The 26,665-nt window shown below is 40.7% G+C and overlaps 1 protein-coding gene and 1 long non-coding RNA gene across 4 annotated transcripts in view; one reads left to right on the forward strand and one right to left on the reverse strand.

Annotated features, from left to right (window-relative positions):
• The window catches only part of LOC122668973 (sister chromatid cohesion 1 protein 4-like), a 42,215-nt gene that overhangs the window by 11,846 nt on the left and 3,704 nt on the right, over positions 1 to 26,665 (forward strand). For all 3 annotated transcript variants that reach the window (XM_043865577.1, XM_043865578.1, XM_043865579.1), the window contains 4 exons: positions 3,517 to 4,790; positions 13,466 to 13,499; positions 20,306 to 20,414; positions 21,997 to 22,126. In XM_043865577.1, coding sequence (XP_043721512.1) covers positions 3,517 to 4,790; positions 13,466 to 13,499; positions 20,306 to 20,414; positions 21,997 to 22,126 — 1,547 coding nt within the window. The remainder of the gene's footprint in view (positions 1 to 3,516; positions 4,791 to 13,465; positions 13,500 to 20,305; positions 20,415 to 21,996; positions 22,127 to 26,665) is intronic.
• On the reverse strand, positions 375 to 21,579 carry LOC122668974. Its single transcript, XR_006333943.1, has 3 exons — positions 21,568 to 21,579; positions 10,952 to 10,961; positions 375 to 516 (listed from the first exon to the last, which is right to left on the reverse strand). It is a non-coding gene; the product is annotated as an uncharacterized LOC122668974 (long non-coding RNA).

Genomic DNA, 26,665 nt, shown 5'->3' on the forward strand with positions numbered 1-26,665 from the left:
AATTGAGTTCATGGGTTTAATGCCTGCATTCCTTTTATTTTCTTTGAATTAGTTATTCCCTTTCTGATTCTCCAAAATAATGTGAAGTGTAGCCAAGGTGGCTAGTTGTTTGTGTTGCCAAGGATATTAGTTGACTAGTTCATTATGAAGTGTTGCCTGGTTGATGAAAAATCAAAATAATCATTAATTAGGCTGTGTTTGGTTGTCAAGATGATGGGAAATGTGTGAAAACGAAGTGAGAGAGAATTCAGAATAGTGAAGTAAAGTGAAGAAAATGAAACATTATCCAATTTAATATTTGGTTGTTCTAAGAAAATGGTTAGGAAGTGATAAAAAGTTGGATGGAACCCACCCTCAAAAGATAGGAGAGCACCCTTCTCCGGAAGTTATGGGGTCATTTTGCCGAGTTCCTTCGACATGGTTCTCTCAAGTGCCCTAGTATACTTTACTTGTTCACCTGTGTTGGTTTGGGGTACGGTCAGTTCACCGGGAGGATTGCCCTCCCAATTCGAAGTCCTTTTTGAGCTTTCATATGCTCTCTCTCAAAATCTGACCAATTTTGGGAGAAATTTGTAACAAATCTACTTGAGAAAAATTAGAGACTGTTAGAAAAGTACAAACCCCAAGAAATTGATTATTTAAACAACCAAACATGGAAAATGTGAGAAAGTTGCCAGAAAGTGTACTTGTTACACATTATCTCACATTTTCTTATACTATCTGAACCAAAGGTTCCAAATTTTGGTTTTAACCAGGATCAAAATCCTGGTCGAAACCAAAATATACCGTTGAACTGCGAAATGGGCTTGAAGTTTAGTCCATTTTGCTGGTCAACTCAAAATGGCCATTTAAGTGGCCAAGTGATGGAATTTTGTCTTGAAACTTTCTTGTAGTGTCTATTTAAGTTTGTTTACACATATTTAATCCATTAGATTAGAAAAAAACCCCAAAAGTGGTAGTTTGGCTGCAGACCCTCGGTTGTTAGTGCAAACCGTAGCCTAATGTATCCTTTCCCTTATATAGCTTATTACACACATAATTTAATCATATGACATACAACATTCAATAAAAATTGAAATATGCAATAGGAATGAAGAATCATAAAATTACAATTTCGAGTAAAATGTGGCATTTTATGACATTGTACCGTTTCGACCGAATCCTTGTACAACAGCAACAACAACAACAATAAACTCAGCCTTATCCCAACTGAATGGGGTCCTCATATGATCATTCCTTACTTTATCCTTCCTAGTTTTTTCGCACATCCATCTTAACATCCTCATCTCTGCTACACATAGCTTCTCTGTATGATACTTCTTGACTGCCCAACACTCCACCCCATACATCATAGCCGGTCGAACAACAGTCCTTTAGAACTTTCTTTTAAGCTTTAAAGGAATGCGTCAGTCACATAGTACTCCGATCGCGCTTCTCCACTTCATCCATCCCACTTAAATTCTTTGTGAAACATCATCGTCTATGTCACCTTTCTTGTTTATGATTGACCCTAGATATCTAAAATAGTCACTTTGCGGTATCTCTCTCTCCTCAATTTTCACCATGTCAGCGGTGCGACTAAAGTTACACCTCATATACTCTGTCTCTAACTTAGTATTGATCCTTGCTTTTGTCTCATCCACCAAAACAGTGTCATCAGCAAAGAGCATAAACCACGGGACTTCGTCTTGAATGCTCTTGGTCTCATCCATGATAAGCGCAAATAGATAAGGGCTTAGGGCTGATCCTTGATGTACTCCAATCGTAATTGGGAATTCCTTGCCCTGGCCTCCAACAGACCTCACACTAGTCACCACACCTTCATACCTATCTTTAATAACATCTATATATTTGCAAGACACCCCTCTCTTCACATGAACATGCCAGATTAAGTCTCTAGGGATTCTGTCATAGGTTTTTTCCAAGTCAATAAAAACCAAATGGAGATCCTTCTTGCTAGCTCTACATCTTTTCATGAGCCTCCTCAATAGGTAAATAACTTTGACCGAAACCTTGTAAACCTGTCAAATCTCTGGTGGTTTTGTTTTGGTCAGGGTTGAAATCTTGATAAGCCATTGAAATTTCAGTATTTCAACCAAAATTTCAAACTATGATCCAAACAAGCAAAAAAAAAAAGACAGCCAAAAATCAAGAAGAAAGAAAAAGGCTCGTCCCGTGCGGTACAACATTTGAGCCATAGTGCTTGTTATAACCATGTACAATGCGATGGAGAGTCTAAATCATATAATTCTCTGTAAAGCTTTGTGGACCTGTTTTCCATCTTTTCAACACTTGCATGAAAATATTTTAAATTATCAGAAGAAAAAGAAGCATTTCTAATTATTTTTGTTCTTAGGCTCTTCAAGTCTTTTTATATTCTCTCACCACACACATGGGCATTTGGCCATTAACTCAATTCAACCAAGCTTCTAAGCATTTTCCCAACTAAATGGGATTTGCTACATGGATCCTGTTTCGCCGTTCATGTCTGTTTAAACTTCAAGGCCACTTTTTTGTTGATGCAAAGACACTTATTCCTTTCCCTGTCGGTTCTTTCCAAGTGATTTCAGTCTGTCCCCTGCCCTCTTTTAACATCTCTAGTCTCTCACATATAATTCCTACTTACCCGTGCACTCAATGGCCTTCACTGCGAATGCCTATGCCACCTCAATAGGGCATATAATGTGCATTCAGTGAAGATAAATGACAAAGAAGAGGCCATGTAATCAGGAGCAGCATAATGTATAATAGAGCAATTATTTGAGTTACTGTCTCGAGTTGAAAAATAATCAAAAACATTTGAAGAGCAATAGCATTTGGTTTTTTTTTTTTTTTGGGGTGTATGGAAAGAATAACATCAACATTCTTTCTATTTTTCTTCTAATTCTGTTGCTGATAAAACAAAAAAGTTCGTCAAAAAGTTCACCTATTTTGTTGATTAATGACTTGTACCTGTCAACACATGGTCCATTCTAGCCATGTGAATGGTCAACATTGTTCAACATGTACCAAAGTCATGTTTCTATGAAATGAATTCTTATTTGCTTAGTTGTTGACTAGTATGACATTTTAATTGCTCTGAATCTGATGAATAATATGGACTTTTTTTCTTTTGGTTTTTGTATTTTGGGTGTATGATTTTCTCTGCACCGCACTGTTAATGCTTCTCACATTGATGGTATTTGTGATTTTATTTTGCACTTAAGTGGTGGTTTTAGCCCCTTTGCATGTAGCTTCTCCTTGTGTTCGAGTGAAAGAGCATTTGTTTCTTGACCTTTTATTTTTTTTCCTTGTCAATGGTCGTGGTCTAGTTAGAGTCAGTTGTGAGCCTTTGGTTTCACCTTTTCTTATTAACTTTTTTGTTGATTTTTAAATTTATAGTTTTATTTCAGATATGTATGTGTGTGTATTTATTCTCTGTTTTATTTCTTCTGATTGTACTTTCCTATCAATAGTAAGGTTTTTTGCATGTAGCATTGCATGATCCGTGACTCGGTATCCATTTATTCTTTTCAGGAATGTCAATGAAGTTGATTGGTTTGCAGAATCGAACATATGATTTGACTAAAGCTGGGCTTGACCAAGTTGATGCAAATTGCATTCCTTTTGGAGTACTAAAGGGTAGGGAGCATGTGGTGAGCACAGATATTGCCAAAGAAACTAGTTTGGAAGGTTGCAGCGAGAATGTCACTGTCAGAAACGATGGGGAAGCACTACCTGCTGGAGTACATGGCCAGGCCAAAGACCAACATTTCGAAGAGTATACAACCTTAGAGGGTTGTGGTGAGGCTGTATTAGTGACAAAGGAAAGTGAAGCACAAACAGCTGAGACACTTGTACAGACTGAGAACCAGCAGCAGGGCGAACATTCCATTAGGTCCTGCAGGCATGACACTCAAGGGCAAACAGGGAGTCCAACTGACACAGCTCCATTGGGCTCATCAAAAGATGGACAGTCGGAAGAAATAACTGCCATGGAGTTGGAGAGAGTGGATGATGGGATTTCTGATGTAGTGGATCATGTTGCCACTCCTGGGGCTGAACTAGTGGTACCCTCTGGTCCTCTCTCTGGAGATAATAGTAATTTGTCAACTGATTCTTTCAAGTTGTCTTCTGTGGATAACAGTGGTGGAGCAGAAGTTATTCTGCAGAACAATGAAGAACATTCCTCTCCAAATCAGAAATTGGACTTTGAGCCTGATGAAAAGGGTGCTTTAACTGTGTGTGGTAATGATGGCAATGACATTCAGGCCATTCATATTGTGGAAGTGAATGGCAAAAGTTCAATTCCACCTGAGGTTTTACCTGCTGCAAAGGATGAGTCTGTACTGGTGGAAGCCGAAAGCGGCAGGTTATTAGCTCAAGACTGCCAGATTGGCGAGGGGAAGGATACTTCTTCTGCAGTGTCTGTTGCTGAACTGGACAACTGTTCAGTTGAAACAAGCGCGGATGTGCAAGTAGCTCCCTCTACCCCCTCATTTGAAAATATAAATTCTTCCTTTCCAGGCATTTGTTTGGAAAGTGGTGAGCAAACTGATGTGGTTCTTACAATCAGTTATCAGAGCATTGGAGAGAATAATGGGTTTTTAGATGAGAGTGTAACAAAGTCTGAGCAAGCCATGGATGAGGATGGCCCGACTATTGGTATTGATTACCCATTAGAACCTAACGTTGACATGGAAGATGTTTTCTTTCCTGAAGGAGAGGATCCAAGCTGTGTGGGTGCCAATCAAAATAACACTACAGATGCTAAAGTTTGCGCGTTTCATAGTTCTGCTGGAGATTCTGATGTAAGTGATGCACTTCTACCGAGTTCTGAATTTTCTCTTCTTTAGCTTTTCCCTGCATCAGTGAAAGGATATATCTCATCTGATTTGTTTTACTTTAGTTGACACTTTCTTGTAAAGCAGTATCTCTGCCTCATATCTACTTGGTATGGGTAAGAGATCTTCACCCATTTTTAACGTATGCTCCAGATTTATTTGCAATTTTGTGCTCTAAACTTCTCCATCGAAACATTTTATAACCTCTTGGTTGTTTTTTATTTATATTTCTTGATTGAGGTTGTGCCTCTATTTTTTCCCCAAATGAAGTTTTGGCATAATTGTCTCGATACTTTTATGTATAATAGCATAGTTGTCATGGCGTCTAGGCGACCCAAGGCGGTGGAGAGGGGCCAAAATCAAGGAGACACAAATTAGGTGACCAAGGCATCCAAGACGCCTAGGCGACGCTTTGACAACTATGTATAATAGTCTCGTTTCCCTTTATAACCTGCTGGTGTATGTAATTTACTTTTGTGCATGTGTTTATAAATGCTGGTGTTTGCAAGAAATAATTAACCGCAAGCGTACGGATCAATCGTAGCTACGGGTCGAACTCAAAGAGATGTACGCCACTCTATTTTACTCACTTAAAAGTAATGCAAAGTGAACCAAATTAATTAAAATTTTGAATTAAACTAACGACAATTAAGCAAACGGATCCTAACTCACAAGCATCTACGGCCTAACACACATCCATCTAACCTATTATGCATCTAACGCGGATTGACAAAATTGGAGGAATTAAATTGCCACAACCACACAATCAAAAACTAAAAATCAAAGAAATAGAACTAACTAATTGAAGCTTGAACCGGATTGAAGTTGATATCACACGTGAAATGGCGCTACCGAATCTGAAAAATAAACAAAAGTAATTAAATTAAAATCCTACCACAATGCATGATGATAATAGTGAATAAAAGTCCTAAAAGCATGATTGAATTAGAGAGATAGAGAATGAAAATGAAAATAAAAATAATGGAGAATGAAAATTCCTAATAGAATGGAGGGATTAATGGAGATGAAAATACTAATAAAATAAAACTCCTAGAAGAAGAAAGAGGTAGAGAATAAGAAGAAGAAATTAGAAACTAGAAGAATTAAGAGGTTAAGAAGAAGAAGAACACAAAAATAAAAATAAGAAATTGATACTCCCTTCTACCAAAGTTGAATTGCACGAACTAATTAGGCTTTGTATGAATGTAGTTGAAGAAGCTTGAACACTTGAATAATCCTATCATGGCTTCCTCTTCCAAGTCTTCTAAATCTTCTCACTAGAATTTAGAAGCCTAGACTAGAAAGCTTGAAACTAAACTAGAATTATTACAACCATATTGAAGACATAAAATTAAAGCATGAATCAAAAGCATTACAACCATGGAATTGAAATCATAAAATCAAACTAGAACTTAGAAAGCCAAAAACTAGAAGAAGAAAAGAAGAAATTTCACTAATTAATTGAACAACTTTACAAGAGAGAGGCTAGGGGTATTTATAGGGGGAAGGGGAGAAGAGAAGAGAGAAAAGGGAAGAGGGAGAGGGGCTCCACGGTTTTGAGGCCTCTCTCCTTCTAAAAAACGTGGAGAGTGAGAGAGAAAATCCAAAAATAGGGAATATTCCCTTCTCCTTCCTGTTTTACAATGCCTTGAATCCCAAGAAAAAAGAGAAAAAATAGAAAGAGGGAGAGAAAAGAATCTTAGCTACATAAACCTTCTAATTCTAATCTTGTGCTTCCTTATCTTTGTAGGTGTCTTCTCCAAGCAAGGAGATCAAGTTATCTTTGACTTTTCAACCTTCCAAGGATAAGAGCATATTTTTCAAAAGAAATCTATCTATAGTAAAATTCCAAAAGTGCCCCTGAAAAGTTGGAGGAGAGAGAATAAGGGTGATGACTAGGATTCCACTCAGTCAATTAATCAATACCAATTAAGTCCTCTAGAAAAATCGTGGAGGGTGTGTGTGCACCCTCTAAAAATCGTGGACAGCTATGGGCCTTCAAAAATCGTGGAACCCTGTGGTAATGTGGGTCCCCCCCATGTGGGTAGCAGTCCTTCTCTCTCTTCAAGAATGAAAAATTGCCGAAACAGTCCTGTACTTGCAGTAGATCTCCACCACTGATTAGAAATACCTCTTTTGATGCCAAAAATATCCTTGGGAAGTGGCAGAACGGCTATGGGCTTGCTACATCTATTGGAGCGGCGTTTTTGGCCTTCCCATTATCCTTTCTTGGGCTGAAAGAATAATCAATTGCATGGAGGCCTAAATGGATGCGTAACTGAATTCTGTCACGTCCATCTTGCTCAAAATTTGGCTCTGAACACAGTCATGCAAAAACATTGGGCAGCTTTACGTGTAAATTTGGAGATGCAGCCCCCGATAGTCCAAAATAGCAATAAATATCCCAAAAACCTGAAAAGCACAAGAAAGCATCAAAGTAACTCTGTCCAATGTGGTAAAATGTATGCTCTATGCCCTAGGATTTCACACATAAATGTGCTCATCAGCTGGCATGCACATATTTGCTGCTGGTAGAATCAACTTAAAGTTCCTAGTACTTTAATGTCAACTAGTTTTGCTTCCCTTTGTAACCTGCTGATGCATGTAATTTACTTTTGTACATATACATACATGATTTTATAATTAATTTACTGTTGAAAGCTGTCTTTTGTCCTAGCTGCGGGTAATATTACAATCTTATGGTTGTGGGTGGGTAATGCAGCCGCTAAGAAAAGAAGAGACTGGCCTGCTTGTGTTCCTTTAGCAATTAAGAGTTGGATTTTAGTCTGGTCGTGGGATAGTTATTTAGGAGTTTTTTTTTGTTATTTGAAGGCAGTTTGGTGGAATCCGGATCAGCTACCACATGGGGACGGGTGGGGACAAATCTGACCCCTCCATGGGGCGTGGGTCCCACACCCTAAAGGCAGGCCCCACACCCCCATGGAGGGTTCAGATCTGTCCCCACCCGTTCCCATGTGGGTAGCAGATCTGAGCTCAGTTTGGTGTCCCAGAATTGATAGGTTTTGAGTTGTATTTTTTCCCTTATTTTATTTATTAATTTCTAAGTGTCCTAGTCGGATTAGGATTAGTCCATAGCCGGCAGCAGGTCTGTTCTAGTTTACTTTCAGTCTCTGTTTCAAATCAGTTCTAGGAATTTCTAACCAGTGTTTGATTATGTCCAGGGTCAAGTCTATAATAAGATAAAGGGAAAATTACTCATACACCCCCCATGTACTATGGCCCGATTGCTTGATACACCCAACTTTTCAAACAATTACTTGACACACCATGAAACCTGACGGATTTAGTCTGCTGTTAGTGGTTACATGGAAAAGTCCATTTTACTCTTATCTCCTATTCAATTGAAATAGTAAAGTTAAAATTACCAACTTACCCTTTAACTTCTTCTTCTTCCTGCAATCACACCTCCTGTTGCAACCCACCCACCCACCCACCCACCTCTACCCCCTGAACTTCACGCCACCCCCACCGCCGTCCTCCTCTCCACCCCTGTCCCTGCCATCCCGGCCACCCTTGCTCTGCACTCCCAGTGATCACCGCCAAACCCACCCCAGGTCCTAAATCTCCTTTCCTCCTTTTAATATTTCTTCCTTTTCTTCTTCGAATTCTCGGCTTTGGTGCTTGGAAATCGCTAGCAAACTTCATTGTTTTCGAAAAAACCTTGTACATTTTGGCTCTTGAAAGTCACTTCGATACAAAATCCCTATTTTGCAGCTCTTTCTGTGAGCTGAAATGAATGGTATTGGAATTTCCGATAATGGTTTTGGATCTGAAAATCTTGGCTGCAACTGGAAGTCTGTGATCTCTGGTTTCTTCCCAACTCGCTGCCACCATTTCCATTCTGCCACTATATCTGAATGCGACGAATCAGACACCTCTACTATTGATTCCGGTAGATGGGTCAGCTTCCAAATGGCAGCATCACCGCCTTTTGCAGCTCCGGCATCTCCTATGTTCAATCTGGTGAAGCCCCTGGTGGCTCAGACGAACTCAACCCATGACGACCCCACCTCAAGGTGTGGAGGGATAGGTTGGAAGTGAGGACCAGAGTTTCAATGAACTTTCAATTTTAGGTGTGGTTTGACAGGGGTGGGTGATGGCAGGGACAAGTTGCAGGGGACGAATAAGTGAGAATCAGAAAACTTAACCCTCATGTGAGAACGTAGGCCTCAAAAGCCCTAAAATCACCGAACCCAACTAGAAGAAGAAGGGTAAAAAGGTCGCTTCACTACCCTTAAAGGGTAGTTTGGACATTTAGGATTTTTCTAACCTATGACGTCATCACTAAACGGTGACTGACTAACGGACAGGGGTACTTGTAAGAAATCGTAAAATGCAGGGGGTATTCAAGTTATATTTTGAAAAGTTGGGGTCATCAAACAATTGGGCCATATGTGTGATTTCTTATGATAGTTAAGACCTCTCTCTCTCAAGAGGAGAGTTTCCTCAAACAAAAATCTTGTATTAAATGGCTTGAGCTTGGCGACTCGAACACTGCCTTCTTTCATCGTTCCCTCAAAGCCAAATCCAACTCCAACTCCATTCTCTCTCTTACCACCTTTGATGGCTCGATTCTTTCCTTTGTGGAAGCTATCAAATCCGAAGTTGTGGCCTACTTCATTGGTATCTTTTGCCCCCCCTCCACCACCCAATCCACCATCCCGGACGACTTAATCAACAAATTCGTTCCTTCCCACCTCTTCAACTCCCTCTGCTCCATCCCCTCTTACTCCGAGATTGTCTCTGCTGTTCGCTCTCACAAGGCTAGTAAAGCTCCTGGCCCCGATGGTTTCAGCATGGGGTTCTTCTCCACTTGTTGGGACATCATCGATGCTGAGCTTATTAGTGCCATCAAGAGCTTTTTCTTTAACCTCCACCAGATCCAAAGCATCAATCACACCTTTCTCTGCCTCATCCCTAATTCTTCAGTAGCCTCTTCCATGCCTGACTTCAGACCCATCTCCCTCTGCAACCTCCTTTATAAGTTCATTGCCAAAATTCTTGCCAACCGCCTTCAACTTGTCATTGACTCCCTTGTCAGCTCCAACCAGTCCGCCTTCATCTCCGGAAGAAGCATCACGGACAACATCATCCATTGCCAGGAAATTGTTCGAGGCTTCGACCGTAAATCCCACTCTCCTTCAGCCCTTTTGAAGATAGATATCCACAAAGCCTTCGACTCCATCCGTTGGGATTTCATCTCCCAAGTCCTTCTTAAGATGTCCTTCCCTCCCACCTTTATTAACTGGATCCTCTTCTGCATCTCCACCCCTCGCTTCTCTGTCCTCCTCAATGGCAGCTCAGCTGGTTACTTTACCTCCTCTATTGGTATCTGTCAAGGCTGCCCCTTTTCCCCTTTCCTTTTTTGCCTTTCCCTTAAGGTCCTCTCTCATAGTATCCAATCCAAAACCGACCTCCATCTCATCTCCCCCATCCCCAAATACAAGCCTACCAACCTGACTCACTTTGCCTTCGTTAACGACCTCATGATCTTCTCCAAGGCTGACCCCCTCTCCATTGAGTCCATTATGTCTTCCCTTCACCTTTTCCAGGGGTTTTCCGATCTTCGCATCAGCCTCCTTAAATCCCAAATCTTCCTGGCTGGTGTTTTCGATACCACCAAAGCTTCCCTCTCCTCCATCACCGGCTTTTCCCTTGGCACCTTACCTGTCCGTTACCTTGGCCTCCCCCTCATCCCTGCTAGACTTTCAGCTCACCACTGTAACCCCATCCTTGACCTCCTCTGCAAGAGGCTGCAGCTTTGGAAAGCCAAACTTTTATCCTATGTAGGTCGTCTCGAGCTCATCAGAACGGTACTTCAGTCCTGCTACATCTGTTGGAGCGGTGTTTTTGGCCTTCCCAAGGCTACCATCAAGGCTGCCGAATCTATTATGTGTGCTTTCCTATGGAAAGGTGTGGATTCAGCTAGGTTCCTTCACCCCAAGAGCTGGTCTTCCATTTGCACCCCCAAATCTGAAGGAGGTCTTGGTCTCAGAAGGATTAAAGAGGTAAACATTGCTCGTTCTATCAAGTTGTTATGGAAGCTCCTCACCAACAAATCCAGCATCTGGACTTCCTGGGTGTATGTTGGGCCTCTCCGTAGAGACTCTGTCTGGACTGTTAGCTCAGTGCCAGACTCCTCTTGGGTGTGGCGCAGAATTCTCCAAGTGAGGCATATAGCTAGGGGCGCTATATCTTGCAGGATCGATGATGGGTTGCAGACCTACCTTTGGCTCGATAAATGGCACACTTCAGGTGTCCTAGCTTCCATTGTCGGCTCCCATGCCATTTATGCTTTCGGATTGGACAGATCTACCCTTGTGGCTTCCATCATCACCAGAGGTTATTGGTTCCCCCCTCCCCCCCTCCCCTCGTAGATCTTTTGAGCTCCCTATCCCCCCTGGTCACCGAGGTAGAGGCGACACCATCTTGTGGCTCCCCTCCCCCTCTGGCAGTTTCAGTTCCCACTCCGCTTAGGACATGGTTAGACATAGAGGGACCCCCTGTCCTTGGCATAAAGTTGTCTGGTTTAAAGGGCACATCCCTCGACAGAGCCTTACCGCTTGGCGCGCCCTGGCGAACTGCCTCCCAACCCAAGCATTCCTCATTCATCGCCACATGCAAGTCTCCCCCAGCTGTTGCTTTTGTTGGAATGGGCACGAAGATGCAGATCATCTGTTCTTCACTTGCTCCTTTGCTTCCTCCATCTGGAACCGTGTTCTTCGCCACTGTTGGCCTGCTCGAAGAAGGCCGCTGCCCCTTTCTAAGGAATGGGTTTGGATTGATATGACTTTCAGGGGCAACTCGATTTGTGATTCGGTTGGCAAGCTTGCCTTTTGTGCCACTATCTCCCACATTTGGATGGAGCGTAACCTTAGAAGATGGACGTCCAACTCCCGCTCTTTCGACAAGATTTGGAAGGCCATCTTCTTTGATGTTTCATCTAAAACTAGTTCCCTCCCCCTTGTTGATGTAAAGGATACCCCAAGGAACAGGATCATTGTTGTCTCCTGGGGTCTTCCTACTTCCATTTTGCGCCCTAGCTAGTCTCTAGCTTCAGTTTTGTTGCTCCTTGGGCTTGTATATTCCCTCTCCTTTCTTCGTAATTAAATTTTCATTCATCCAAAAAAAAAGTTCAGTTTTTTTTCTTTTTGAAAAAAAAAATGCTCTGCTGTAAGGGAGTTACAGTGTTATACTTGGTGGATTCCATGAGTGGCCACAGACGGATTCCTGTTGTATATATTTCTCTTCTATTGTCTATTTCTTTTTCTTCTAATCTCAGGTCAGTATCGCCACTTCCCTCAAGCTTGCTGTACCCCCGTTTTCTACTCAATTTTGCATGCTGTGAGCATCTCTCTCTCTCAATACTGCATAGAATCCTTTAAAATTTGATATCTCAGTTCCTGTTTACAGCCTACTGAAATCTGTTCTGAAAATCTGAATTTGATTGCTCACAATTTTAGTTTCTATTCCCTGCTCTGTTTTTCTAGTGACACTAAGACTTGCCTTCCTATCTCAGATCTCTTAAGACCTATTGCAGTATAACAGTATTCATAGAGTTGAGCACTCAACCTGAGTTTCACGTCACTCTTTAAAGTTATAAATTTTCTCTATTATTCCTTCGATTCTGAGTTTGCATACTAACCTCTGTTATTGGAGATTCTATTCAGCAAAGCATCCTTAGTATCTATGTTGTTAGAACTTGGATATTCTGATTTTCTATCAATGGGCTTGGGTTTTCTTAGTAGACAAAATATTTGTTCTTTGTGGCTTTAGATAGTTTGTGAGAGTGAGGTATAAAGGTTTTAGGGCTTGTGTTTGGGATCTTAGTTTGCTTCTGTTGACATGGTTCTCATAGTGAAGAACAAAGTTGTATCATGCTCCCCATGGTATAGGTTGCATAGTCGAATCATGTAACTTTCTTTGTTTTGTGTTGCTTTGTTTTCCCCCCCTTGGGCTTCGTTTGGTTGCATACAAAGGAAAATGGAGGGAAGTGAAATTAAATTGAAAAAGGGAAAACTTTTGTAATCATGATTGTGTAACTAACTTAAAATCTTACAAAATATGGTAATAAAAATTGTCAACTGATTTCTTTATTTTCTTTTTAAATCCAAACAATTTTGGTAAAATGTGAAGTACAAATTAGCTATTAGATTTGAAAGTTTTTGAGTTAGTTGCACAGGCATTATTTGTTGACAAATTTTATTTTTTTTGGGTTTTAATCTAAGATCCCTTCCCTTCCCTTCACTTCCAACCTGACGGAGCTTTCAGTTTTCTCTATGAAATCCTGGTGAATAGGTGCCACAAATCACAACACACGTTTGTTGTTGATAGAAACCATCATAAAGTTTCTCATTTGGTTATCTCATTGTATGATTGCAGTGTTTAAGATACATTTCACGCACCAACCACTGGAAGTTCAGTGAATACCAAACATATATGAGATTTTTTTCGATCTATCAAAGGACTTTATTTTATTAATTTTTAAACAAGCATTATTTGCAACGAGTCAGTATTATTTTCAAGAATCGGGCCTGCCTGTTGTTTTTGCTTTTCTTCATAAGCAATATTTTATTTTTCATGCATATCTGCTAAAGAAATTGTTTCTTGTTGTTCTGCAGGTTTTTGAGGATGTAATAGATGGGAATGACACAGGTTAGTTTCTTCAGTTTTTCTTCTTTCCCCTCCCCCTTTTCTTTTCTGTTGTCAAGAGTGACATATTTGATCTTATTTTTTTCTTTTAGTTTGTGCTCTCATTCTAATGTAAGACTAGACCAGAATGGGTCTAATACCAGGCAGAATCAAAAAGAAAATCAACAAAAAACAAGAAAGAGAGCAATGGAAACAAAAATCATGAGGGAACCAAGAGAACAATGGGAAGTACGAATAAGGGAAAACAAGAGAACAATGGGAAGTAAAACTAAGGGAAAACAAGAGAACAATGGAAACTCAAATGAGGGAACAATTTCCTTGGTTGAAGTAACAAATAAAAAAACCACAAATTTGTAACCTGTTGAAGCAACAATGATCTTGATGTAATAATCTTCAAGAAATCAATGTAACAATCAGTTGAAAGAAATCCCAGCAGCTTGTAGCACTCTTGAACATGATTTGAACAAAATTAGGGTTTGGATTCAATAACCGATGGAAGGGGATGGGGAAGGGAATGGGAATCTCGCCCAACTTATCTCAGGATTTTAACAAAGGCTAAAGCCAATATTTCATTAATCAAATTCGTGTTCAATGCTGACCTCCCTTACAAACTTATATATAAGACTCAAAAATAGACGTAGACGCTAAAAAGGAAAGGCCTAACCCTATCCTTGACTAATAAGGTAACCTAAATTGACTAAGAAAGTGAAATAATAAAGAAAACAAACTCAAAATAGGACTCTAACTAAACTAAAGAAGTAAATCCCGTTTTCCTATTTTCTACCCATATTTTAGGCTCATTAAATTGGCCAATTACAAAATAAACCCATGGGATCAAAGTCCCAATACATATATGATCCAACCCAAAGCTTATTTCCACTAAAATAAGCTCCAAGTGACTTATCTACATATTCTCTTGTTCTCGGTTTTCATGGGCTATTTTATTGAATTCTTCTCTACTATTTGATCATTACTCCTTGACGAGGCATGTTGGCTGAAAGAATTTTAACTCATGAAAGATATATTCATCTATTCTATGAATTCTCCCCTTTTTTTTTGTGAGAGAAAAGTACAGAGTTTTTGTATTAATATTTTAAGAAAAAAATGTAACGTCTAGTCTCTTGATTTGAGTGTACAAGTGGAGCACTGAGGATGCTGAGTTCCTCCCCGCGTTTTGTTTTCCTCCATCTTTCCATACCTCTTTGTTTGGGGTTACCTGGTGGATTGAGCTAATGGTTAAGGGAATCTAGGCCCAGCCTGAATCGTGGGCCAGATTGAGGCCCAATACTGTGTTAGACAGTCAATGTGTGGGGTACTTTAGTAGCTTTATTTAGTTTCTATTTTGATACTGGTTTCTTTTATGTACTAGTTACTATAGTAGTTAATAATTTTAGGACTGTTTCTATTTTGTTAGGTAGCTACTAGTTAGATTCTATTTTGTATTTAATTTTTAATTAGAGTTACCATATCGTAAGGAGATTTCCTTTCCCACGCAAGGAGGGACCCATGTTGCTGTTATCACTAAAATAGGGGGCGTCTAAACACACCCCACGATTTTGAGTATTAAAAGAAAAAAGCTTTGCTTTAGTGGCTGTGAGATTTAGTTATGGTGAGAGACTGACCAAGGCCATGAGTGAAAGGCTTTGGTCATATTCCTCTCCCTTCTTCTTCTCTACCTTTTCTCTAGAGTATCTATTCTTTAAACCTGTAACCAGTGTTTTGTTGTGAGGAACCAAGACTCCCTTTTAACTCTGTTTGATTGCTGTTACAACCCTTAAAATCTGCTCCATCGATTTCTCCAAGTAGCTGGTGTTAGAAGGTTCATATGCACCTTGAGGCACTGGTGGTTTGGTTCCCTGTTTCAGTCAACAACTCTAGTTCAAGTCCGCAGTGGTTTGTTTCCTACCAATCAATTGTAAGAGATGGTAGCTGTTTGGTAATATCTTCTTGTCAACTTGAGAGTTCCTGTGGTTCTTATATGTTGACTTGTATTCCCTGTTGAAGACAACTATCGATTAAAGAGTCCAGGAAGTTATAATTTCCTATTTTCGTGGACTACCCCTAACAGTTCTGTTTGGTTCAATTCAATATTCTTTACTGAGATAAGTGATCTACCTTCCCTAATCTCAGTTCCTGGACAGAATCAAATACTATGTTAGATTGTCTGAAGTTGTTCAGCAATTAAACTCAGATTTGAGCTTCATACGGATACTCTGTTTTAGGGAGTTATTTATCAGATTTGGACACTAACAGAACACTGCATTCAATCGATCACTCATCATTGTGATATTTTTGGACCAGATTCCTTTCCTCACTTGTCACCTTCAACCAGAAATTCAGATGGATCTGACCTGCTGATCTGCAGTTCTGTTAGATCTCCTAAAAAAATAGGAGCTCAGTTATTAATTCTGTTATTGGGCCATAATCTCATATTCAGCCATTGGGTGATCCTGAAAATTTGGGATTTGTTCCCTCATCTGAGTATTATATTTGACCAGAATTCTGTCTAAACTCTAAATATGAAAATTGGATTTTGAGCTCCAAATCTGGTGCACATTATGCCCTGCGGTCCTACTTGCTGAGTGGGAACTTGTAACCTGTTGAAAGGTTAATCCTACTCCAGCAAAGAATTTGGCTAGTGCCAATGGTCTTGGGTGGCCGGTGCTTCTGCAAGTGTAAGTGATTACAGAATCAAGAATTGAAGGTCAATTTGTTAGGTAGAGTTGATGAGAGGTGGGAGATAAAACATTGGTGAAGAAGAAATCCTTGCCCAAAACATGAAACCCCCCCCCCCCCCCCCAAAAAAAAAAAGTGATAAAAATCCCCTTTCTTAAGTGGGTGGGTCCAGCCAGGCTGAAATGAATTATAATGATCTTTCAGGTCTGTGACTTTATGCCTAAATTCCAACGCATTAGTGATTAAGCTGTCAGGCATTACCTTCTGACAGCCCATTTATTAATTGGTCTGGATATAGGGGGTTAGATCGGGGTGGGTTCTGTCGAGCTAAAGCAAGCCAGGCTGAAATTGCCACCCATACTGTTTATGTAGTTGTAGGATAGTCCAGTCTTATGTTTAGCATACCAACACTTAAATTTAGGAGTACAGTTCTAGGTTATTGTATATGTCTCCATTGATTGTGATGCTGACTGGTCATATATATACATAATGATATTCCTAGGCTGACACTGAGAGGGATGAATATGTATATTCATAATGATATTCCCAGGCTGACACTGCGAGGGGTGAATGAGTGAATCAGTGTATTTAAAAAATCTCCCAACCGACCCTGATGATCACTACACTCCCGGCATTGTTTTTGGCACACACACAAAGGCACTATTTCAAAAACACAGTCATGTACACATCCACCCTGCTACCACAAAGTGGCCAGGTCCACCTGACTGTGCACACCCATTCTGCAAGCAGACACAACACTCCAATCCACAGATACAATCACACAATACACAGTCAATAGGTCGCGCGAAAGAATCATTTCCGCCAGACGACCGTGCCTTGAGTGCGCATTAACTCTGGGCATCGGATTGGTGCAAGGGGCTCCTTTTCGTTCCCCTGAACGATTGATTGGCACCAAGGAATTTTGTCGATGTCACTGCGTTGTGACAAATTGGTGCAGCACGACTGACATGTATTCTCAGGGTTTTAACTTACCGAGAGCTTTTCATTTGGGCTCTTCTCAGAGACAATACGTTGAACAAGTTGAGAGCATGCCCATACTTGGCCATTTCTTGTGGTTCTTCTTGCGCAGATGTTGGCCCGCTGTGGCCCTGCTGCGATATGCATGCACAGCTGTGCCATGCTTGGCCTTGACCTATGGCCTGTGTCACCCATGACCATGGCCCTTGGCCTATGCATGACATTTTGCAGCAATTGAGTGCCCATGTGCACATGAGCTATGGCTATGCCTTGGGCCCTTGTGCCCATGGATGGCCCTTTGGCCGTAACTCTTCAGGTTTTCTCTGTTTTCACGCGAAGATACAGAAATCGCTATTTCGCCATACAGTATCGGATCGGTGTGATTGTAGTTGCGTTGGAAAGAAGACTCTACGCACTGCAACTTCCAAGAGCAGTGCTCCTTCCAATTCTGCCACTTGGCCTGCTCAAAAGGGTTGGCACAAACAAAGCTGCTTCTTCTTGGCATCACTTCACCCCTTCCCCCAGCTACAGCTAGAGAGCAAGATGGAGGCAACTTTGCTTAAGACTTGGCATTGGAAGTGGGATGGGATGGGTATCACCTTGAAAGGTAAATCAATCGGACTAGGCAGTCTGTCCCTGTGATCCAGGGCGTTTTCTGAAAGCTCCTCCATATGACGCCATTTCGATTGGTGTTTTTCTCCGTGCGCCATTTGGAATGGCGTCAAGCTTACCAGGATGCAGATCTGTGCTCTCTTTTGCCCAGTGACATATTCTGGGTTCTCTGGTGATGCTGCTTTAGTTTTGTTGCTTTGCAGTCCTTGTTTGAAATCATCATGACACATCTGCGCGAACCTATAAGTTACTTTTCAAATTGCAATTGCACTTCACGTCTTCACCCGAAGCTACCATATGCTGCCAAACACTGCCAAATAAGCTTGGATACTTCAGAACCCAAACTGACACTCATTGCCATGTCACTACCTGCTCTGCCCATTCACCTGCCCAGTCATCAGAACACACTGCCGCATCACCTGTGCACTCTGTACAGTTACCAACAATGACAACACTCCTCCAGTTGCCCAACGCATAATTACATGTGTTTTTCCATGTCTTGAAAAATAAGGCTGAGAGGCTTACATGGCAGTGGTGCTCATTTAGTAACTGTTCTTTGTCAGATGCATCGAGTTCATGATTTCCTGTAGTCTTTTTACCACCCCCTTCAGTTGGTGAGCTTGAAGGGGAGCTATTGCAATGGTAATTAAATCACTGAATGTATAGATGGAGAATATTATCTCGATGCATGCATGAGTGTGAAGTGTTCAGGTGTTCATTTGTCTCTGTAACATCATCCTTCGATAACCATATCGAAACTTCTAATTATGAAGAGACAAAAGATTTCATTTAAGGCAGTGCATGGTGCATGGTCGTACTGATAAAGCCCTCTAAAATACCAAAACCCATCCCCTATTTACGAAGCTTTTGTTTTTCGAAAGCAGTCGTACACAAAACCCCTCCCCTTGTGAAAAATAAATAACAGAATATATGGCCAGTATGAAAATAAAATTGAATATATTCTAATGCTGTGATCTTACTGTTACAATCTAAAGAAATTTATGACAGTTCTACATGTGATCAAGGGATAAAGTTACAGATGATTACACAAAAATAACATGGAAGATAAAATTAATGGAAAATCAGTGTGAGAAGTAATATGGTCTACTCGACTAGTATAGAGCTGGAGAAGTCCACTCTAATTATGTGTTTTCGAGTCGGAAACAAGAAGGTAGGAACAAAGAAATGTATGCGTTGTCCTCACTTTTTCTTGGGGGGGGGGAGGGGGTTGGGGGAAGAATGGTGAAAGGGAAAAGAACTAGAATGAATAGTTTGTGAATGGAGAAAATGATAATGAAGATACATCCCTCTTTGGAAAAGACGACAAGAAAGCTCTCTTTCTGAAGAGAACTTCAAAGTAATACTTCTATGCCTTAACTTACTTTTGTTCTATGATCCAACTTGTGTGGTTATTTGTAGTACAGTGTCAAAATTTCTAACAAGACCAATATTTAAGGAGTCTATAACAATTCATTGTGCCTTGAAATATAAGCCTGAAATGGTCAAGGAAAGTGCTCAAAGTTTAATTTGAAGTTCTAAAAAATCATGAAACTGCCACAAGAAGGAAACGAATATAAAAGTGAAGATGAATCTTCACAATTTTTAGCCACTTCCTATACTCTGTTTGGATTTTAGAATTGAGATGGGTGGGTGGTTGTCTTATTTCATGGACCAACCCGTGTATTGCCACGGGATGGGTCATTCATACTTCAGTGTACATAGAGAAGTGTAGTTTTTCCCATATTTTAAAACCTGGCCTGGGCACAGAACTGAAGAGGCCCCAGGTTGGTTCTACTAGGTTCAATTGCCAGTTTGTCCAAACTTTTCTCACTGTTGATGTGAAGCCAATTCGTGATTATCCTTGTTCTTTGGCAAGATAATCACAATAACTACTCACCAATTGTCTAATTAGGTAAATAGATATCATTTCCAAAGAATAGTTCAGACTTTCTAATTTTAAAAATTATCACTTTTTTAATGATCGTTTAATTAAGGTGAGCTTTCAGGAGATTGGTAATATAATTATCTAATTATGAACGCTTAATATCGTCATTCAAGTGGTTAATAAATAGTGCACAGAAAGTTGAAGTGTTCTTTTTGTTCCTTTCTTCCTCTAAATGATTGTAAATCAAATAATGTAACTGAACTGTCAAACCATCCAGTCAAGTATTATGTCATGAACTAAATGGTTTGGACGGTTCAGCCTGGTTCCTGAACCTTTTGAGGCAATCATCAACTGACCTGAAAGTGTCTGGTTGATGTTCGATCCGGTCCAACCATTCAAATGGTTGTGATACTGACTGAACTAGACACCTTTCTGAAAATGGAAAAATCCAAGTTTTAGAAATGAGTGAATGACTCAATTTCAATGAACTTTGGCATGGGGTGACTACTGATGGCATGTTGCTCAACTTGTTAGAATGTGGTTGGCACGTGGTTTTAACTTATTTTATACAGAGTTCTTTGCAGTCTTCACATTCCCTTTTTTGTTTGGTTATGTTTTTTTCTTTCAACATTTATCACTTATTGCCTTTTTTGTGCAGAGTTTCTTAATGTAGATGATGATGAAGTGGCCGAAGAAGAGGACAACATTATGCCAAGTGCCGAAGATTCACAGTTTTTTGAGAACAGTGGATGGTCCTCCCGCACAAGGTGGGTTCTTTTCTTGATGGTATATCATTTAAAGTGGTGTTGTTGAACTTTTCCTAGGAAAATACTTGTCAAGAAGGCAGACAGGATTCCATATCTGGCTTTTCCCTACCTCTTTTACAGAATGAACCAGAGGGGAGGAACTAGGGTGTGCATTTTTCACAAGATCCACAACAAGTGTGAAGACACATTGAATGCAGTTAGAGGGTTTGAGTCAAGGGAATGATTATTTGACATGAAACGATTAATAAACGGGTTGTGGTAGCTCTGGGAATGTGTGCAATCTATCCAATCCATTTGACACATTAACATTCTAACTGTAAAAACTAAAATGAAACAGGAAAAAGGGACAACAGCTGAATCTAGGAGGGTATACCCAGACAATTGCCTACTTTTGGCATGTGGATTGATATGTAGGTCATTCATTCTGAAGAACTAAAAATAAACAGGAAAAAAGGGGACCTTGGCTTAATCTAGGAGAGCATTCCCAGAGAGTTGCCTATTTTTGGCACCTGCATTGATAAGGTCATTCTTACCATTTCATAGCTAGTCATGGATGGGCTACATTTCAAATTTAATGGTTATCTCAAGCATTGGCCTTGCCATGTGTTTTGAGTGGTTTGATGGTCCATGTTTTTCCTTGTTCAAAAAGAAGTGAGTTTTTCACAAAAGTTTCAACACTTTATTCTGACACATTGCAATGTTGGTTTGGGCTGAAGTCAACTTGGGTAGATGATGTGGAGATGTCCATGACCTATGAGCTTCGATAAGCACTGCAATTACGGACAATGTGGCTCAGATGCCCTGTTAGAGTGCCAGTCTAGGTTCCCCTCCCTCAATTAAATATTATTTACATTATACTCACACATATGTAAGATGTCTAGCTTGGTGATTTGAGTGTGCTTTCTATGCAGGAGTTGAGGAGTTCACTTTTTGTTATTGCCTTTTCCTGAAGAACTGTTGACTCCAGTAAATCCAAATAGGTCTTTATTGCCATGAATCTAACATGATCAGAAATAAACCATTGACATGAAACTGACGTGTCATTAACAAGCATTGGTGGGTTCTCCCCGAGACACATTCCATTTATCAATGGGTGTGCTATGGTTGGAATACTTTAACATAATAAAATAGCAGTCTTGTTCTGGCTAAAGACAGTTTCAAACTTAATTGGAGCGCAAACCTGCACGGACCATCACCAAACCCCCCTAGGATGACGGGATCCTTGTCCAGTGTTTTCTCACCTTGGAGATATCTTGTGCTTGAAATTTTACAAGCTTGGGTGACACCTGATCCTTTGTTCTTTGTCTAGTTTACTAAGATATAGCGCAGTCTAGCATTTATAGATAGATGGGTCAATCCATCCATCAGGACTCCTTGATTGCTGCAATATCTCCTACATTGGCCCATAATTTGGTGTCCTCTGGCCGACTGCATATCAGCAGAACGGTATCATGGGTGGACATTTTTTCCTGTTCAACTTGGAGTAAAAAGTGTCTTGTTCATTTTTTCTTTCATTTTCCTTGATTCGTAAGGCTTCAACATTATTTTCTGAAGTTGATTTCCTGTATACCTTTTCCAATAGGGCTGTTGCAAGGTATCTCCAAACCATGTTTGATAATGATGCTCGCCATGAAAGAAAAGTTGTTCATATGGACAACCTCTTGGCTGGTAAAACAAGGAAGGAAGCAGCCAGGATGTTTTTTGAGACTTTGGTAAGTTGACAAAATCTCTTTCGTAACTTGATCAAGTTTTGAACTATTAATTGCATTGTAATTTCTATTCCTTCCTACTTGTTCCTGGTGCATTACTACACTAGTATAAGAGGATCCTTTGATTATTCCAAAAATATGTCTCCCCACCAGGGTGAGAATGTTAAAAATAGATAATAAAAGATAAAAAGATCTGTCCATCACTCCATCTTGGCCTCTAGTTGCTGTATGTTAGCTGCCAAGACATGCCTCATAGTGATGATAGTTTATTGAGGGTGGAAAGAAAATCAAATGGATACAAGTGTTAACCCTAACATGTAAGTAGGACAAGTTAACCAAAATGGGCTACCTAGGATACATGAATTCACTGTGATACTTAGATCAGGGATATCTTATGTTTGGAATTCAAGTTTCTTCATCGGTTAGAATCATTTTTTGGTACAGCAGTTGGTTTCAGCCAGCTGAGACGGAGGGTTTGCATCGCAAAGTAATCATTGTGAATTAAGACATGCAAGTTGTGGAGGACTTACAAATAACAAAATATTTCTTTTAAATTGTATTACATTTCCATACTAAATTAGGAGATCTCTATGCAGTAAATTACATTATCTTGTATTCTCCAACTCTGGTCGCCACAGTAACAACTTAACTTTCTATAGTGGTAACCAATGTTCTCCACTTTGCTTTCGATGCATGTGTTTAAAATGCTAACTAACTGTAATGCCATTTTAACCTGGATGCTTCTAACCAAATGCTTCATTGCGTGTGAAACACTTTTTACTGCACTATCCATGGTGTAACAGAACAGAACCCTAGGCTAATCAGTGGAGAACAAAGAAGAAGAAGAAGAAAATAGAGAACAAAAGAGAAGGAGAAGGAAGAGATCGATTAAGAGGTTAAAACTCCCTCACGATTTGATTAATTTCAAATCGTGGGGAGGGGGATATTATTTATAATCTCAGCAATAAATTTAAATACAACCAATCTCCCCAAAATACCCTTAAGTCAATAGAACTAACTAGAAAACATAAAACAAGACTAAAATACCCCCAGAATATGCTAAACATAAAACGATAATTCTTAACACTCCCCCTCAAGCTAGAGCGTAGACATCACCAAGATCTAGCTTGGAACAACCACTCAAGAACTGAGGTCGAAATAGAGCCTTCGTAAACATATCTCCAAGCTGAAACTGGGAACGAACAAAAGGGGTAGTAATCAGCTTCTTCTGGACAGCATCTCGAACAAAATGACAGTCAACTTCAATGTGCTTGGTTCGTTCATGAAAAACGGGGTTGTTGGCAATATAGATGGCAGCTTGGTTATCACAGTACATCTCCATGGGCTGATTACTAGAATAACCAAGCTCATGAGCAAAAGAACGAACCCACATCAATTCTGCAGCTGTATGAGCCATAGCTCTGTACTCAGCCTTTGCACTGGAATGAGCAACAGTGGTCTGCTTCTTGCTCTTCCAAGTAACCAGATTACCTCCAAAGAAAGTACAATAACCTGTAGTCGATCTTCTATCGCCATCAGAACCAGCCCAATCAGCATCAGAGAACCCAACAATGCTGGTATGACCATGGCGACAATAAACCAACTCCTTACCTGGAGCACCCTTGAGGTAGCGTAAAATTCGACAAGCAGATTCCCAATGTATTTGCTTAGGTGTCTGCATGAACTGACTAACAACACCCACAACAAAGGAAATATCGGGACGAGTAACCGTAAGATAGATAAGTTTACCGACCAGGCGTCGGTACTGATGTCACTAAATTCCTTGTCATTAGCAGAAGTACCAAACTTAGCATGGGGACCCATAGGAGTATCAATAGGTTTGCAACCCAACATTCCTGTTTCATCAAGTAAATCAAGGACATACTTCCTCTGAGATAAGCTAAGACCTCGAGAACTGCGAACAACCTCAATACCAAGAAAGTACCTGAGATTACCCAAATCCTTGATCTGGAAGTTATCATGCAAATACGTCTTCACCTGTGCAATTCCAGAAGCATCACTACCGGTAACAATGATGTCGTCGACATAGACTACTAAGATGACCACGTTAGACCCCTGACGCCTAACAAAGATAGAGTGGTCAGAATAACACTGAGAAAACCAACCAGCCACAACACTGCTGAATTTATCAAACCACGCACGGGGAGACTGTTTCAGTCCATAAATTGCCTTATGAAGGCGACAAACCCGGACACTATCCTCCCCCTGAGCAACATAACCAGGAGGTTGCTCCATGTAGATTTCCTCCTGGAGATCACCATAAAAGAAAGCATTCTTCACATCCATCTGAAAAAGAGGCTAGTCAAGGTTGACTGCCAAGGAAAGCAAAATATGGACAGAATTTAACCTCGCAACAGGAGAGAAGGTCTCGAAGTAGTCGACCCCATAGGTCTGTGTAAACCCCTTGGCAACCAAACGGACCTTGAGCCGCTCCACAGTGCCATCGGGATTGTACTTAACTGTGTACACCCAATGACACCGAACAAGATCTTTACCAGGTGGTAGATCAACCAATAACCAAGTCTTACGAGAAACCAAGGCATCCATTTCCACATCCATAGCATGTTTCCACCCAGGGTAGGACAAGGCAGACGTATAAGAGGTGGGAATAAAAGTAGAATGTAATGCAGCAGCAAAAGCACGATAATGGAGTGGAAGATGAGAAACAGAAACATAATTAACCAATGGGTAAAGAGGATTCTGAGTGCAAGTACGAGTACCTTTTCTCTTTGCAATGGGGAGATCATCCGTGGCTAAAGTGGGATCCGCAGGCAAGGAGTCGGCTGGTGGCGGTGGAGGGGCAGCCACAATCGTTTGAGATGGCAATGATGGCGGCTGCTGTTGGGCACGGCGTGTGTAGACCTTAACATTGGTGGAATCAAGATTCGCAACTAATGGGAGAGGAGGAACAGGGGTAGCAATAACACTACCGCCACCACCAGTATCAAACTCAAGACCAAGGTCAACAAAAGAGCCAACAAAATAAGGAGAGTTTTCAAAAAAGGTAACATTAGCAGAAACAAACTGCTGGCGAGAGACGGGATCAAAACACCTGTAACCCTTCTGGGTACGAGAATAGCCAAGGAACAAACACTTGATGGCCCTAGGAGATAGTTTGTCAAGACCAGGGTGAAGCACATGAACAAAGCATTGGCAACCAAAGACACGAGGAGGAAGAGAGAAAACAGCCTGGTCAAGAAAAACAATATTAAAAGGAATTTGATTATTAAGAACAGAGGAAGGCATACGATTAATTAAGAAACAAGCTATTAATACTGCATCTGCCCAATAGAACTTAGGGACATTCATATGAAACATCAATGACCTAGTAATGTCTAACAAATGGCGGTTTTTGCGCTTTGCCACACCATTTTACTGTGGTGTGTATGAGCAACTAGTTTGATGAAGGATACCATTGTCAGAACAAAAGGAGGAAACCTCACGTTGGACTATTTCTGGGGCATTGTCAGTGCGCAAAATTTTCAAATGAACACCAAATTGAACCTGAATTTCATTAAAAAATTGTTTGAAAGTAGATACAAATTCAGATCGATCCTTCAAGAGGTACAGTCATGTCATACGAGAATGATCATCAATAAAACTAACAAAATAAGAAAAACCTAACTGACTCTTGACCCTACAAGGACCCCAAATATCAGAATGAACTAACTGAAATAAAGAAGTACTCCTAGATTCTGGACTCAAAGGAAACACAGTACGATGATGCTTGCCAAGCTCACAAGCTTCACACTCAATGCGGGAGACAGATTTGCATCTAGGAACAAGATGACACAGCTTGGATAATGAAGGATGTCCTAGCCGATAATGCCAATGTAAAGGAGACACACTAGAAGAAGTAGCAACCGCTGCCGTAGAAGTAGATGCCAAATCAAAATAATAGAGGCCACCCTTCTCATTCCTGCCACCAATCGTCGTCTTTGTTGCAAGATCCTGAATGACACAATGAGAAGGATGAAAGGTTATAGAACAATTCAAGGTCTTAGTTAATTGACTAACAGATAGCATAGTTATCAAGGCGGGAAGGCGGCCATGGCGGCAAGGTGCCCGCCATGACGCCCAAGGCGACCAAGGAGCCTGGACGCCATGGCGACGCCTTGATAACTATGACAGATAGAAGATTAAGAGGAAGCTTAGGTACATGAAGAACATCAGATAAAGAAAAAACAGAAGATAAGGGGATGTCCCCATGACCAGTAACAGGTATAAAGGACCCATCGGCAATAGAAATCCGAGATGGGACAGCAGACTGGGTAAATGATGAAAACAAATTAGGCTTACCAGTCATGTGGGAGGAGGCACCGGAGTCAATGACCCACGGAGAAGGTGAGGAGGCAAGACATGCAGTAGTTGTACTTGGGTGAGCAAGAACAGCTGTAGATGTAGATGAAGATGCCTCAAGTTGCTGAACGCGTTGTAAGAGCTGAGAGACCAGGTCATTAGAGGAACTACCACTATCGGTGGAAGACCCATGTGTAGTGTCAGGAGGATGCACAAAATCAG

The sequence above is a fragment of the Telopea speciosissima genome, chromosome 7, assembly GCF_018873765.1.
Source record: "Telopea speciosissima isolate NSW1024214 ecotype Mountain lineage chromosome 7, Tspe_v1, whole genome shotgun sequence".
In the NCBI taxonomy this organism is placed as follows: Eukaryota; Viridiplantae; Streptophyta; class Magnoliopsida; order Proteales; family Proteaceae; genus Telopea; species Telopea speciosissima.